The sequence below is a fragment of the Carettochelys insculpta genome, chromosome 1, assembly GCF_033958435.1.
Source record: "Carettochelys insculpta isolate YL-2023 chromosome 1, ASM3395843v1, whole genome shotgun sequence".
Taxonomy (NCBI): Eukaryota; Metazoa; Chordata; order Testudines; family Carettochelyidae; genus Carettochelys; species Carettochelys insculpta.
The window spans coordinates 121415949-121433523 of NC_134137.1; the positions used below are offsets into that span (position 1 = coordinate 121415949).

The following is a 17575-nucleotide window of genomic DNA, read 5'->3' on the forward strand; positions in this document are numbered from 1 at the left end:
CTTCTACTGCCCCTCACTCCATTAGAGACATTAGCCCTCAAATTTTACTAAATCAACATGAGCCTGATGCTTAACCAGGGATGAGAGAGAACAGTTTTTGGTTTGTTTTTTTTTGGGGGGGGGGGGAGGGAGTGAGGAGAGGAGATGGCCATTTTGAATTGAATTGCATACCTACAAGCAATAACTTTCAGGATCCACCTGTCTTACATTAATAATTCCCCTATGTGGCAAAATTCAGCCAAACCATTACCAAACCGAGGGTAAACTGTGTCCATCTGGGCTGGTTTGTCACATCTGAGACCATGCAGGAATCAGAGATGATATTGTGGAATACGTCCCTTTATTATAAGGCTTATAAGACTTCTTCCCCTGATGTTGATAGGCATGATATGGAGGCTGAGGATAATCATGCCTCCTCTGGTATCACTGAAGAATCAATGTGGAAGACATATATTGTCTTTGATATCTAAAACCTGGAGCTACAGATCATCTCTCATCCATTCCAAAGAAGCCCACAGATCAAGTTGTAGGTATCACATTTTTCATTGTTTCTAGTGTTTCATTGGTCCATACACTAAATAGGACCTTTCAAGAGGAAAGTCTTAACCTTACTTCATCTTATCCTACTGATTAGAGGCATACGTGCTGCCTAAAACGATGGCTGCAGATATTGTTCTATTCAAAGAACCTGAAGAGTCAAATGCTGCTCTCCAATTGTATTTAGCAACATTCTAGCCTTCCAGGAACACAGCATTTGCTAATCTCTCAAGGTCCTCATATAAAATACAGATGAATAACGTTTCCCCCTATATCGGGTACTGGTATGGGTAGCTTGCCATGACAGTATCAATTTGAAATGTGAATGGCTAAAGTTGTACAAGAAAAACTTCTAACCATTGACATCTAGTTTTTTTCTTTATCATCTGGATTGGACTGTAACTGAGTACCATGAGATCTTTGCAAAGCCATTTCTACAACCTATGCAGTGGAAAACAGGTGGATGTGGAGCATGACCCAAACCTTCCTAAGGAAACTGGGACAACTCATCAGCCTTCTTTCATAAAGGCTGGGAAGACGGAGGGTTGTTCCAGATGGCCTTTGGTGGTGGGAGCAGCCCTTCCAGTAAAGAAAGTGTAACTTTTGTACCACTATAGATGTCTCCTAATTGTCAGCAGGGAGAGAATACCACTCTGCTACCAGTTCTGCTCTGGACCTATCCCAAGCCACAGCCATGCAAAGCCGTGTGGGCTCTCCTGGAACCATATCCTATTCTGGTTCTACATGGTTTTGAAGACAACGGTTCTTGTAACTGAATTGCTTGAAGCCTATTCTGTCTTTCTTTGCCCTCATGGTAAACACTGACAATATTAGACACTTGACAGGCAAGTGTCCTTCACCTAAATATGCTAGGCATCTAGCATGAATATCTGACGCAAGGGAATCCAACAAACAAGAAACATCTTTCAGGGAGGGATAGCTCAGTGGTTTGAGCATTGGCCTGGTAAAACCAAGGTTGAGAGCTCAATCCTGAGGCAGTCATTTAGGGACCGGGGCAAATAAATGCCAGGGATTGTGCCTGGTCCTGCCAAGAGGGCAGGGGACTGGACTAGATGACCTCCCAGGGTCCCTTCCAGTTCTAGGAGACATGTATCTCCAATTACCTTTTTTATATATATCTTTTGAAAAAGGGGTTTTTCTTTGGCTCTGTTCAAATAACCACTACCAATTACTAAAAATATTAACATATAAATATTTGACAACTAAGATCTAAAACTATTCATGCAGCCAGAGTGATTCCTGAACTCCACCCCAACTGTTCACCTGGAGCTGGGAATGTGGGTAATTCATATGGATCCTGGTTTGTTTGACTACAGAAGTTGTGGTACCCATATGGTCCAGGGGCTGCAAACATATCCTGGTGAGGATTTAGGGGCTGTTTAAGAAGGTAGTGATTAGTCCGGTTAGGGTGAGAAATCGCTATTGAGGCAGACTTACCCACACTATGAGCCACTTGAAATGGGCTCTTATGAACTCCAGCTGTTGGACAGGCATTAACAGGGATTTTTGGAAGTTTATTTGGAAGTCCAGGTTGATAAACAGGTTCATTGTATGTCGCATTGCCTGAAGTACTGCTGGGTGGGTTGGTGCACATATGAGGCAGTCATCCAGGTATGGGAAAATAATGACACCAAGGCTTTGAAGTCATGCTGAGGGTGCAGTGTATATAAAAAAAAACCCAGAAACCACGTGTGTGCAGGACGTATCGAGATATGAAAATACGTGTCCTGAAGTCAATGGGAATAAAAAAAATCTCATTTTCTAGTGTCAGAATTATGGTTGTGAGAGTCACCCTTTTGAAATGTTGGGTCCATACAAACTTGTTGAGCTTGCCTGAGAATGGATTGCTACCTCTTGCTTTTTTTCTGAGTAAGCAAATAATGGGAATATGCAAAAGAACACTCAAAGGAGAATATGTATTTGCAGTTTCCTTACACAGGGTATTAGGACAAGGATACCGTTCTCCTTCGGCTACAGTAAACCCTTGAATAGTAACAGAGAGATAGCTATCAAAACAAAAAGCAGTCAAGTAGCACTTTAAAGACTAGCAAAATAGTTTATTAGGTGAGCTTTCGTGGGACAGACCCACATAGCTGTGTTAGTCTATATTCTATCAAAACAAAAGGCACTCTAGTAACACTTTAAAGACTAACAAAATAATTTATTAGATGGTAACCTTTCGTGGGACAGACCCACTTCTTCAGGCTCGAGCCATAGCAGGACAGACTCAATATTGAAGGCACAGAGAACCAAAAATAGTAATCAAGGTTGACAAATTAGAAAAATTGTAATCAAGGTGGGCAAATCAGAAGAGCACGGGGCAGTGGCAGGGGGGAGTCAAGAGTCAGATAAAGCAAAGTATGTAAAAAAGTCCTTATAATGGGCCAGGTAATTGCCATCCCAGTTCAAACCACGTGTTAATGTGTCGAATTTGAATATAAAAGAGAGTTCCGCATTCTCTCTTCATAGGCGATTGTTAAATTTCCTTTTCAGTAAAACACAGTCATTCAGGTCATTAACAGAATAGCCCACTCCATTAAAGTGCTGGCTGACAGGCATCATTAAAGACCTACAACCTACCCTTAATCAGGATGCCACACTTCGGAAGGCCCTAGGTGACAGGCCTGTTCTCTCCTACAGACAACCTCCCAACCTTATGAGGATTCTCATCAGCAACTACAGGCTATACCACAGTAATACCAGTCCTGGAACTTTTCCTTGCAATGAGCCCTGTTGCCAACTTTGCCCACATATCTGTTCTGGAGCTGCCATCACTGGACCTAACCACGTTACTCACAGAATCACAAGTACATTCTCATGTTCCTCAGCTAACATCATATATGCCATCATGTGCCAACAATGCCCACATACTATGTACATAGGGCAAACAGTAAACACACTTCAACAAAGAATAAATAAATAGACATAAAACAGATGTCAATTCACAAATCTGTCAGCCAGCACTTTAATGGAGTGGGCCATTCTGTTAATGACCTGAAAGTGTGTGTTTTACTGAAAAGCAAACCTAAGAATTGCCTACAAAGAGAGGAACATTAGGAATGTTATCCCCAATGAGACCGAGGCACAAATGGTGGCAGAGCTTTGTGACTTTTTCCTCACCCACAACTATTTCAGATTTGAGGACAAATTATACCTTCAAATCAGTGGCACTGCTATGGGCACCTACATGGCCCCACAGTATGCCAACATTTTTATGGCTGACCTGGAACAATATTTTCTCAGTTCTTGTCCCCTAGCACCCCTCCTCTACCTGCGCTACATTGATGACATCATCATCAGAACCCATGGGAAGGAGGCTCTTGAAGAGTTCCACAGTGATTTCAACAGTTTCCACCCCACCATCAAACTTAGCCTGGACCAGTTCACAAGAGATCCACTTCCTAGACGCTACTGTGCACATAAGCGATCGTCACAAATACCACCCAATACCAAAAACCCATAGACTGTTATGCTTATCCACATGCCTCCAGCTTCCATCCAGGGCACAGGACACAATCCATTGTGTACAGCCAGGCACTAAGGTACAACCATATTTGCTCTGAACCATCAGACAGAGACAAACATCTGCAAGACCTTTACCAAGCTTTCCTCGAACTACAATACCCACCTAAAGAAGTGAGGAAACAGATTGACAGAGCCAGATGGGTACCCAGAGGCCACCTGCTACAAGACAGGCCTTGCAAGGAAAACAAGAGAACACCACTGACCATCACATACAGCCCCCACCTAAGGCCTCTCCAACGCATCATCAGTGATCTGCAACCCATCCTGGCCAATGATGCTTTACTCTCACAGAACTTGGGAGGCAGGCCTGTCCTCGCCCATAGACAGCCTGCCAACCTTAAATTCTGAGTAGCAACTATATATCACAACACAGGAACGCTAAACCTGGAACCAATCCCTGCAACAAACCTCACTGCCAGCTCTGCTCACATATCTACACCAGTGATATCATCACAGGACCTAACATCAACCATACCATCAGGGGCTCCTTTACCTGCACATCTACTAATATAATATACGCCATCATGTGCCAGCAATGCCCCACTGCAATTTACATTGGCCAAACTGGACAGTCTCTATATAAAAGACTAAATGGACATAAATCAGACATCAGGAATGGTAATGTACAGAAACCTGGGGGAGAGCACTTCAATCTCCCTGGACATTCAGTAACAGATTTAAAAGTAGCAGTCCTAAAACAAAGGAATTTCAAAAATCAGATGGAGGGGGAAATCTCTGAGCTGCAATTTATTTGCAAATTTGACTCCATCAAGCAAGAATTAAACAGAGACTGGGAATGGCTCGCCCCTTGGGTGTTAATATCTCCCCATTAGACTCTGACAATGGGTCTGTCTGATATGACTTGTTTTTTCCTGTTTTGATACACACTACTGATAATGGGCTATTTCCACCTTGCTGAATAGACCTTGTCAGCTCTGGCCCTCCCTTTTACTGGGACCCCACTCTTTAAATACCCCTGTGGAAACCCGCCCCCCTCACTCCCGCATCTGACGAAGCGGGTCTTTGCCCACAAAAGCTTATGTTCCAAAATATCTGTTAGTCCATAAGGTGCCATAGGACTTCTTGTTGTTCTACAAAGAGAGAGTGCGGAACTCTCTTTTATATTCAAATTTGACACATTAACACGTGGTTTGAACTGGGACGGCAATTACCTGGCCCATTATAAGGACTCTTTTACACACTTTGCTTTATCTGATTCTTGACACCGCCCCTCTGCTCTTCTGATTTGCCCACCTGGATTATAATTTTTCTGATTTGTCAATCTTGATAACAATTTTTGGTTCTCTGTGCCTTAAATATTGAGTTTGTTCTGGTAAGGCTGTGGTCTGAAGAAGTGGGTCTGTTCCATGAAAGTTCACCACCTCTTAAATTATTTTGTTAGTCTTTAAAGTGCTACTGGACTGCCTTTTTGTTTTGATAGTAAACCCTTGAGTTGCTGTAGTGGCAGGTAGCCAGGAACCAGGTTCCCCTCTCCTCGTTGTTTGTGGGATCTGTGAAACTGACCAGCTCATGAGCTGGTCAGTTTCCTGGATCCCCACAAACAACGAGGAGAGGGGAACCAAGAGCCAGCCTTATTGGAGGCTACTGCTGGGGGATGGGCTGCGAGCCCAGCTGCTTCACAGCTGCGGAGCTGTGGGCCTCCCCACCTCCCAGCCGGGGACCCCACAGATGGCTTTGCTGGCTGGATGCTGCCCAGCCAGCTTCCAGCCACAGGTCCTCCCTGCCTCCCCACGGACCCCCCCAGCACTGTCCCACACAACCCTCTCATCTAAACACGAGATTCACGCATTTCAAATGTGTGAATTTTGAGTTATTAGTGTATCTGATTTACCTGTTACTGTTGTAGTGCACCAGTCTCAATAGTTTTTGCAAGTTTACACACACACACACACACACACAAACATGAATCCTAACTTGTTTGCTTTGCCACTCCCATCCCAATTCTTTAAGGCGCGTATGAGTGATTGAAGTGGGAGAGAATTTTATTTGAAAAGGGAAGAAAAGCTATTCTAGTTTCTCTTAAACACACAAAAATAAAAAACCTGTAATGAGAACACAATTGGTTTCATCTGCAGTAGTATCTTTCCCACTTAAAGGAACATGCTTTAAAAACAATAGGTTACACCAATGTAACATCCCTCAGGTTAAAGCAGAGATGCATAATGTCCAAACACAATTTGGCATAACCAGTTTATTTTCATAGTAAATGGGATACATTTACATATTACATATATGTAAACATCAAAACAATTCATGTTTCAGACTAATCAAGCCTTGTCATTTCTGTATTTTTTACATGTCACATTCCACCTAGCATTTAAAGTCCACCCAAGGCACAGCTGTTGACAGCTTTATCCTCAGTTTAGCTAAGATGATCCTGAATGACTTAGCAAGTTAGCATCAGGAAAATGCAGACGTAATGATGAAACATGCAAACCCACACATGTGTTTATCAGTATGACCCTTTCATCTGCCAATGCCCAAAATACACCACATTATGCTTTAAAATTTATCTATTGCACAAATGTCTATGCTTCTGTGAAGAAAAACAAAGCCAGATGTCTTATAAATAGGAAGAAAATATTATTTGACTTTGTTTTTGCTGGCTCAAGACCTCATTTCTGCTACAGATCATGTAAGTTGCACTTCTACCTTTGATACTGGAGAATTCATGGTCACAACAGTCCAAGGTAGAAATACAACTATTTCAATTTTGAATAAACGGACACTTATTCTAAGCACTAGCACCTTGATAATTAACACTATAGTAATTATTTAAATAATTATTCAATAATTAAATAATTATTCAGAAGGAATTCTGACTGCATACCAGCTAAGTCATCCCACCTTCTCACCAGTCTAGGATGAATGTTGTCAACCCTCTCCAAAACACCAAATTAAACAGATGTCACATCTATCCTATAAGGCAAAAAACACAGTCAAGTTCACAAGATCTGTAAGCAATATTAGAACTGTATTACAGGCAATGTGTATACTACAAGATAATATCGATTAAGTCATTTAGTCCAATTTTTCCAAGTGCCCGTCTTCACTGTAAATTCCATTAGCTCGATTTATAGGGCACTATAAATTGTCATAATATCGATATTGTACTATCATAATAACCTGATGGGTTTAGCGTTCAGTTGGAATTTAAAATTCTAAATGCAGGGTAATGAGGAAGCACCATGCCTTTACATCGAATTCATTAGCCTCCAGACATGTCCAGTATGTGCCCCACAGTTCCCTGCTCTGGACTCTTCCATCTCCACTGCTCTCAGGTGCGGAGGAATTAGGCAACAGGAAGATTTTTTCAATCCCGCACCTGGAAGCCCCTGGCTGCAGAGTCATGAGAGGCACGCCTGTGGGGTCTGTGCAGACCCCTGCAAGATGTCTTTCTTTTTTCTGTGCTGCCTGGCACCAGCAGCTGCTCCCTCCCCACCTCCCTGCACCATGTGGCAGGTAGGCTGTGGGTGGGGGTCATGCTTGTCTGATAGGACAAGAAACTTCTTTTCAGCCATTTACATGATGTCCCACCCCCCACGTCTCCTCCCTTCCCTCCCAAGAGATACCATGCATCCTGGAACTCGCCCTTGCCCCCATCACATGGCAGCTCGTCTGTGGGTGGGGGTCACGCCTGGATGAGAAACTTCTTTTCAGCCACTTACCTTTTGTCCTGACCCCCACATCCCCCCTCTTCCCTCCCTCCGGAGGCACCATGCAATCTGGAACTTTCCCACGCCCAGCTGCATCATGTGGCATGTGGTGGGCTTGACCCCGAACCAATAAAAACACATGCTGTGCAAGGTGCCGGTCAGCTTGTGTGTGGTGAGGATCCTGTAGGTGGCCAGGGGAAGTCTCCCTTGTCAATCATGTTTTTTGGTCAACAGAAGAAAATACTTCGTCACTAATGTGGCTGTCCTCTGGGGAAATTTTTGGATGGGCTTTAGCCAAAAGGACAAGGGGCTGGCTGCTATAGTCAGGGGTCTTTTAGCCACCCAGGGGAAGTGTCCCTGGGTGGTCATGATTTTCGGGGAGCCAGGGGTCCTTTAGCTGCCCTGAGCCATAACTGTTTCAATGATTTATTGTAGTTTCAATGTAGCACCCATGTCTACTTAAGCATATTCTTCTTCTAAGGGTCTTCTTTTCCAAGAGGCCTAAATCCAGATGCAGGTCCAAACCATACATCCAAGGGTAGGCACACTGTGAATAGGGGCAGGTGGTGGGTCTCCTTGAGCGGTCACAACTGTCGGGGCTGGCTATGACCAGGGGTCTCTTAGCCGACCTGAGACATAGCTGTTTCAATGATTCATTGCAGTTTCAGTGTAGCAACTATGTCTGCTTAAACAGATTCTTGTTCTGAGGCTCCTCTTTGCCAGGAGGTGTAAATCCAGATCCAAGCCTGCAAAGATCCAGTGCTTTTTGCATCCTGTTTCCAAAAACCTGTCAGCTGGGGAAACCCAAAATCTTTTTTCTAATCATTCCTAAGTGCTTTACAACCCCTCCCCTCAATTATAAAAAGCATCTCTCTTATAAAGGCAAGCCAAACCCCCTCTGGAAAAAGGGACATTTGTTTAACATGGCAGGGAAAAGAGGGGAATGAAATGTAAGAAGATGTCATCAGATACCCACACCTACTTGCAAGCTTTTTTTTTTTTTTTCTTTCCCGATGCTGCACGAGTAAAAATAGCCAGAATTCTACAGGGCTCAGGGAACTGTGAGTTAGGTCCCCACAATACACTGCTGCAGCACTCAATTTAAGCTACTTGTGTGTGGCAACAATAAGTTGATTTTGTGGGAAGCATGTGGGAATGCGAGGATGCTCAAAAACAGAACTGATAACACCCAGCGTTAATACATCAATGTTAAGAAAATTGATTTTAGCTCATAGTGTAGATGCAGCCTGTCCAAAATTACTTAACAAAAAAAGTGATTTTCATTGTTAGCCTAAATTATAACCACTGGTCTCAGTGGATGGAAGAGGCCCCCTTCTTCATCAAGAAATTTCCCTTTTATTTGATGTACAGCAACTTACATGAGCTTTGGGAAAAGAAATATCTCCTGGTTGCTGACTATAACAAACCAGATCTATAGTGCACACAAGAGTTCCTGTCTTTCTTCTGACAAGAAAAAAGGTACAACAATTTCTTCTATTAAAAAAGCAAATACCTATTCCAGCCATGATCTCTTTCAATGGTATGTAATCCTGGAAGCTGGACTCCAAACACCTTAAGGTGCTTTAATAGAGTGACAGGTAGCACAAAACGCTCTCAAAATCAGCCATACATTTTAAATGTCTTTTTAAAAGACAAATCCTTGTGCTGTCTGCTAAAGTGCTTCCCTTTCCGAACACCAAAACCCATAGCTCAACTTTGCCAGTAAGAACTCCTGCTGGAAAGCAACTACTCAAATAACTGTAAATATCCACTTCATGACATGCTCAGCCTCTCTAGACCTCCCTCCATATCTGATCACAGGACTCTACATTACTGACAATTTCTTTTCTAGAGTTAGTTCTGGGGCTTTCATTTTGAATATACCAGAACAAAATTTTCATCTTTCCCTCTTTTCAGTGCCTGTCTAAACATTTATACCATAACATCATGTGACGTATCACATTTCTGCACTCTTGCACATGTCTTCAGAATGGGCATGCTGCATGGGGGCAGTGGGGAACAGTGTATTTTTACAATGTGATAACGAACACAAATTGTGAATCCTGATATAGACAAGGCAAACAGTAATTGTACCATGGTGTTAACAGAGAAATTAGTTCAAGAAGCTCTGAGATTATTTGTGTTGCAATAAGCTCCTGAACATCCCAGCCAAGATCATGGTTTCATTGTGGAAGGTACTGTGCACAGAAATAGGAAGAGCTAGTCCATGCTCCAAAGAGCTTCAGATTTGAATAGGTGAGACGAAGTTTACGGAAAAAATGACACATTATCCCCATTTTGTAGATTGGAAACTGAGGCAGGGAGATTGACTGACTTGCCAAAGGTCACGTAAGAAGTCTGTCAGAGCTGGGAACTGAAAGCAAATCTCGAGTGCTGCCTCAGTGCCTTGACCAAGAAATTTATCCTTCGTCCTTTACAAGATTTCCAGGATCCCCTGGTGCAGATGTGTACTTCTCACCACACAGCCATCTCCCTAAAGCCAAAGTTGCCACCAGGGAGCTTTGTGGGATGGTGGTGGAGTCTTCTGTCATGCCGCAGTTAGACTGATTCTTCATTCTACTCACGGTGCTGTATGCTGCATGTTGCTGTAGCTGTTGAAGCCACAGTTCATTGTGTGGTCCTGTCCACTGCGAGTGTGATTTATCCAACCTTCTGTGATGGCTGTTCCGATTTTGCTCATTTTGAGCAGGGGTACAAGGGTGCAGAAACATGACATTTACCTAGTGGATAGCTGCACACTTTCATTCCAGGTTGGAATGAAACACAAAGATAATGCTGCCCTCCACCTTAAAAAAAGGAGGAAGCAAGAGAAACACTAAAGTGAAGAACAGTAGGCATCCTGATTCATCTAGAGCAGTGGTGTCCAATAGAAATTCAAGAATCTCCACCACCCCCTCCCTTCCGCTCAAAATAAATGCCCTCCTCATCCCCCAGAGCGAGGCACCACCTCTAGCACAAACTGCCAGCGACTCAGCAGAGCCACCGCTGCTGCTGCAGCCGCCGGGCCACGCAAGCCGCTCTGCAGCTGGAACTGGAGCTGCACAAGCTGCACTGGGGTCACAGGTGCCATGCCGGGGCAAGAGCCACAGGAGGAGGTGTCACTGCCATGCACTTGGCCCACCAAGTGGAGGGGCGCGTACACGTGTGGCTCTGAGGAGCTGCATTTCACTACACCGCGGTATCCAGTTCTCCACACATGGCGAGCGGCAAGCATATTGGACACCGTGGGTCTGGAGAAATGCCTCTCAACCTATTTACCATTATGGACCACATATGCAGCTGTGTGTGTTATGGGAGGCCCCATCCACACAATACACACTACCTATATGGCCTGAGGATGTCCCTGGGCCACAGCTACATGCTGCTTGGGTCAAAGTGGCTCTTGACCTGCAAATTGAGAACCACTGGCCTAGGGAGAAAAGCTCTCTATTAGGTAAGAAAACTAAAAAGTTTCTTGACTCCGAACATAGATTAAAAGTTTTAAAGAGAGTATTGGAACAAACAGTACAGTGGAGCTTTTCAAGTCTGACAGAAGTTCAAGGAAGGACAGATGACTCCAAATAATCCTTCAAATTCTTTGATCTTTGATGCCAACAATCTGTGACTCAGGGGAACACAGGGCCCTGTGATTGTGATATCTGAGCAAAGATTTAATGTTACCACATGAAATCCCTATTTTAAGTACATGTGCCTTTGTATCACAGTGCATTGGAGATGCTAATAAATAGGCTGCGATTTTCTTGAGAACAGGATTTGTTCACAGAACTGTAACTATTACTTTATGGGTATAAGCCAAAGTCTATTTAAGTCGATTTTAAAAAAAAGACTTCCGCTGGGGAAGCTGGGGAGAAGCCGGGCCTGGCTCCTGCAAACCCAAGGAAGCCAGGATCCAGGCTGCTGGCTGGTTCCCAGCTACCCCTCCACTCCACGAGTAACGCAAAATTCAAATGATGCAAGAGTGCACAGGAACATAACCATCAGATAACTCACACAACTGTAGTAGCTTCTCATGCAGGCATAGCGATGTTTTCTTCATTTCAGTTTACTCAGCTAATTCTGTGCAATGACAACTTTGAACAAAGTAGTCATTGCAAAGAAACTAACTGGGAATTGAAAAACCATGGAAGCTTGTTTATTTCTTGCAGTCTATAAACCAGCTGTGAACGATAATCCCTACCAACTCTAAAATCTTGAGGGACATGAAAACCAGAAGCAATTAGTTCTCATTGATTAGGAACTATTAAAATATGCTGACATGTAACTAAATATAGACTTTATATTAAATTTGTTAATTTTTTGCTAGGAGGGCTGACTACATCAATATATATTCATTTTATATACTTACATGGCTTAACACATTTAGTTAGGCTCTTAAAAATGTAAAGATTATTATGTTAGAAATGGTAAATTATGCTTTTCATATTTTACTGATGACTTGTGTCAAGCTTTATTTGGATGGAAACACAACAGCTTTTTATTAATTTAATCAAGCTTAAATAGGCTGGGGACATAAAAGAAATAGTTTACAAAATGCATGTTGCACTTAAAACTGAAGTATTTTAGATAATTGAATTAATGTGAATTGAATCAACATTTTCTTTAGGAAAGTAACTAAAAGTACAATGGCAAAACAAGGTTAAAAATCAATTATTTAAACCCATGTTTCCTGCTTGCTGATCTAAAGCATGATGATTTAATTTGCTTTGATTTAATTCAATACATCCTGTATGAAATATCAAATCATAACTGTGCAGTTTTGAGGTCTTTTTCCTTTTCATAAAAATTCCATGACGGCTTACTGAAATAATTACACTGTGAAGATATATGTTGATAGATCGATAGATTCACTCTGTGGCTATGTCTACACTAGCCCAAAACTTCCAGATGGCCATTTTGAAGTTTACTAATGCAGCGCTGAAATACATATTCAGCACCTCATTAGAATGCCGGCAGCTGCGGCACTTCGAAATTGACGCGGCTCATCCAGACGGGGCTCCTTTTCGAAAGGACCCCGGGAACTTCGAAATCCCCTTATTCCTATCTGCTGCATTTGTATAGCATATTCACACTTTTTTTTCCCATTATTCCTCCACACTCCCTTCCACTTCCCAAGAACTTAGCACAGTATGCATTCTTCACTGAATACTACACATTTACTAACCTGGAACATTTCTGTTCACAATAAGATAAAGTATGATTTTGCCAAACTGTTGGGGGAAAAAAGCATCAAGACTGAGAAAATAAACTAACTTAAAATAACGTTGCAAGGAGTGACGAAGTGTACCTGCTCTACACTGGACCGGAAGCGGTTAGTACCTGCTGTGGGTGGAGGAAGTCCAGTCCCACCCCCTAGTCACACTGGGCATGCTCCACGTGCTGGGCTAGTCTAAAAGGGAGCAATTCAGCTCAGTCTGCACTGGGTGCCAAGAAGAAAGGACCTAACACAGGAGTTCCAGAGGTGAGCTCTCTCTGGACCCTGACAGTGGGATCCAGAAACCCAGTAGACTGGCACTAGTCAATGGAGACCTGGAAGGTGACTTAGGCTATAGTTCTTGAAGACCCTGACAGCAGGAAGTGACCCAGGGAGGGTGCATGAATGGTATCTCTCACTCAAGTAAGCTTAGCATGTTTTGGTGGGATCCTCCACTGAGCTAACGGTAGACTCTTTCACCTCTGACAGGGCTCCAGGCCTTGTGGTGGGCCTGGGCCTCACCAATGGGGCTGTTACTCCACCCTGAACATCTACTAACACCTCTATAGACAGTGGCCTCCATAGACAGTGCACTGCCCTGCACCTAAGTTCTGGCTGTTGTGTGGGGCAGCATGGCCTAAATCCAATCCCATAGGCTCTGGCTATGAGACCATGCTGCCCTGCAACCAGGGACCGCCCTACAGACTCTGCCCAGCAGACCACATGGCCCTGCAAGGAAGGGCTATCTGCATAGACTCCAGCCGTTAGGCTGCACTGCCTGCGGGTGATGGACTGACTCAGGTGCCTGACAGACCAGCACCATTAATAGTAATGTCCACACCCCTGACCACCTACCCTCTTCGAACACGATGTACCTATGCTGCCACACAAGGAAATGAAAACGTCTGGGCTCCTAAAACAATGGGTTTCAAACTATGGGCATATATACTATGATAAAGGGATCTGTGAAAGATTGTCGTCACCAGAGAACAATGGTTTTCAACCTGCAGTCTGCAGACTCTTGGGAATCCACTGACTGTCTAAGATTTCCAAAGGGGTCTTCACTTTCCTTTGAAATTTTTTGCCACAAATAATTTTGTCTTCAAAAATACCCTAAAACAAATACATTTGGAAGTCAGATTGATTAAGAAGTTTTTAAATCTTTTTGCCCCATCCTGAAAAAGAAGTGGGCTTGGGGCAGCTCTTTATCCTTCTAAATGGTTGTCTACATGGTCAGTCAACACTCAGCCAGTCAGCTATAAACTTACAGCGTGCTAATCTCCCAACACACATTTGCCATGTGGTCCCTGCTGCCAAAGCAACAGTTCCAAGGTGAATGCTGCCATCACACACCTTGAAAATTTGCTGAAAAGCGCTTTGACCTGTGTTTGTTTGAAACAGGAGAAGATCAAAGAACTCTATGGAGGTGTCACTGAATAGCAGCAGAGTCTGAATAACCACTTAGGGCGCAGCAAACTAGATCACAGGTACAGAATGTCCCAGTTTGCTGTGCACCAAGTGGCCATATAGACAAGTCCTGAAGCAGATAATTGGAGTGCTATGGACTTTACTGTAAATCATGTTTTCAGACATGACCCTAGAAGCAGAATTCTTATCTATTTTGCACAGACACCAAAAAAATTCTCATGGGACCTTGAACAAATAAAGGGTTTGTCCTGATGTTCTGGGTGAAGTGCCTCCTTCCTCTACCACTCTTACACTATGAGACCCACTAGCTATTGCTCCAAAGCTGGCAGCATTTTAGTAATGCTACATGAGGATAGTTTTTAAAGTAGTTTGGGATTTTTTTTTCAGATTAAAAGTTGGTGGGTGGCAGCATTCACCTTAAGTGACTCCTAAAGGCTGAGTATGGTACTGTAATTTTCCCTCCCTGTAAATTGCTGACCTCACTAAGTGGATCTTCAGTGACTCAGTCCTCAAGCCAAATCACATGGACGAACCCCTTCCAGGATAGGGAAAGTTAAACTGTCTGCCCTACCCAAGGTCTTCAGCCCCATTGCTGGGCCCTTCGCATCCTGCTCTTCATGCTTTCTTCTAAAGAAGGCCTGTCCCTTTCTTGGGACTTAGGCCACTTTGCTAGAAGTCAAATCCAGCAGGAAATCCAGAGATACACACAAATCCAGGTTCCAACCCAGGACCTTGCATGCAGATGCCATATACTGCTTCCTTTAATTAGTTAAGAACATAGTCACAGCCATGCTGGGTCAGATGATAGGTCCATCTAATCCAGTGATCAATTTCTAGGTGCCCTACAGGGAATCAAGTGATCCATTCCCTGTTACCCATTCACAACCTCTAGCAAACAGAGGCTAGGGACACCACACCTGCTCCTTCTGGCTAACAGCTATTGATGAACCTACCCTCCATGATTTTATCTACTCCTTTTCTGAACCCTTCAAAACATCCTTTGGCAAATAGTTCTGCAAGTTGACAGTGTGTTGTGTAAAGAAATATTTCGTTTTGTTTAAAACCTACTGCCTATTAATTTAATTTAATTGGGAGACCCTCTAATTCTTGCATTATGAGAAGAAACGCATAATATTTCCTTTTTTCACTTTCTCCACACCCAGTCATGATTTCTTATCCCGCTCACCCATGATGTCCTTTTTCCATGCTGAAAAATCCCAGCCCTTTTAATCTCACCTCAACATTTGTTTCTGAGATGGAGCAACCGCATCTGCACACAGTGCTCAAGATGGGACTGTACTGTGGATTTATATAGAGGCAATAGGATATTTTCTATCTTATTGTATATCCCTTTCTTCCCATAATTCCCAGTATTCTGCTTCCTCTTTTGTAAGATGTGTTCTAATGGTTTTCAAATAATGAAAATCATCCTTTCAAGGAAAATAACCCAATACAGTGGCAAAACAAGATCTCAATCCAGATTTTCTGCTTGCTGAATGAAATCAGTCCCTCAGGAGGTGGATATGTGGCCATCACAGTGGAGTGACAGCCCTTACCACCACCACCACCACAACCTACACTCTAATACGTTCCAGAGGGATCTGCTGTGAGACTCATGTGGGAAGTTGCGGGGGAGGTGGAAGCTGCTGGGTGAACAAGACCCTTTGCTCACACCCTGTCAGACACACCCACCAGGAGGAGATGCTGCTGAGATGGAACCTGCCTTTGGATTCATCTGGTACGGGAGAGGCGTTCAGACTCAGGTCCTCCAGGGGCACCCAGGAAGCAGTTGCTACCATAAGACTGGGAACCTAAAAGGTGCCAACTGGAATCATTCCCTTGCTGTCACAGGAGCTAAGCCCATTGAGGACCTGAGCCCCACACCAAGCAAGGCCCACTGGCTTGGGGTCTCAGGATTTGGCTGCAGTTATTGCTATATTCACTGGTCTCTTGCCCCTTCACCCTCACCTGTCCCTTTACCCTCACCTGTTACCTTACGGCTAACCTCATCAGGTCCTCACTCCCAAGGCTACCAAAAACAGACAACTGAACTCCTTAGACCAGAGAAGAGCAGCCTACTGCCCCTCTGGTCCCAGAGGGAACTGGCCAGCTAGAGACGGGCAGCTGTTTTTATTGGATGCCTCCACAAGGCCTCTCTAAACAGGCTGAGATGACCCATCTTTGCTCCTCCTTCCTGGGACAGGATATAGTAAGACACCACCACGTCCGTCAGGGTTCCACAAAAGGCCAGGTACATCTCATCCTAAAGTCATATAAAAATCACATGAGTGTACATGATGTTGCTGACATTCACTTAATGCTGCTATACTTACTGCACAATACTACATGAGGGTCCACATTCCCTCATCAGCTTACTTGTATTTCATAGACTTCTACATAGCATGGAATATGTGGGAGACAGAAATCTCTCTCTCTCTCCCCTCCCCCCCCCAGAAGAAAAAAGTTATCATTACTGCCAATTTTATGTCCTGACTTCATACAGCTGCTCATAGTTTGATAAACATGGCAAATCCTGAAGGATTAGAACTATAATGAAAATAGACATTTTATGAACACATACCTATGATGGAATCCCTTCGGAAAACATCTCTATCAAAAATGTAAAACGACAGGTGACGAAAACTCCGAGGAATTTCACAGTAAAAGTCTTCTCCATAGAAGGGGCTGGGGAAAAAAGAGTTTGCATTGGTATCTCATAATAGCAAGTTTGTTTATACTTCATACCTTGATTGTTGACTACAGTAAACCCATGAGTTACGTAGGGGTTACATTCCTGCAACCCCTGTGTAACTCAAATTTTCTTGCAAGTTGGGAGGGCAGGGGAGACAAGAACCAGGCTGCCACTTGGTTTGTCTCCCTGCTGCTTGTGGAACCCAGGAAACTGACCGGCTCATGTCTGGTCAATTTCCTGGTTCCCACCAGTGCAGGGCATCCAGGAACCAGGCTGCCTCTTGATTCCCAGCTCCCCGCCATTTGGGAGACCCAGGAAACTGACCAGCCAAGAGCTGGTCAGTTTTCCAAGTCCCACAAGTGCCAGGGATCTGGGAACCAGGCAGCAGCCTGGCTCCCAGCTCCCCTTCCCTTGCAGAGCCAGAAAACTGAGCAGGGCAGCAACAATTGTGTGTACACACGATGGCACATCTCCAGGCATTAT

At 43.8% G+C, this 17575-nt stretch overlaps 1 protein-coding gene across 2 annotated transcripts in view; it reads right to left on the reverse strand.

Annotated features, from left to right (window-relative positions):
• Positions 1–17575, reverse strand: part of RASA3 (RAS p21 protein activator 3) — a 205485-nt gene that overhangs the window by 99735 nt on the left and 88175 nt on the right. For both annotated transcript variants that reach the window (XM_074990917.1, XM_074990928.1), the window contains exon 3: positions 16982–17085. In XM_074990917.1, coding sequence (XP_074847018.1) covers positions 16982–17085 — 104 coding nt within the window. The remainder of the gene's footprint in view (positions 1–16981; positions 17086–17575) is intronic.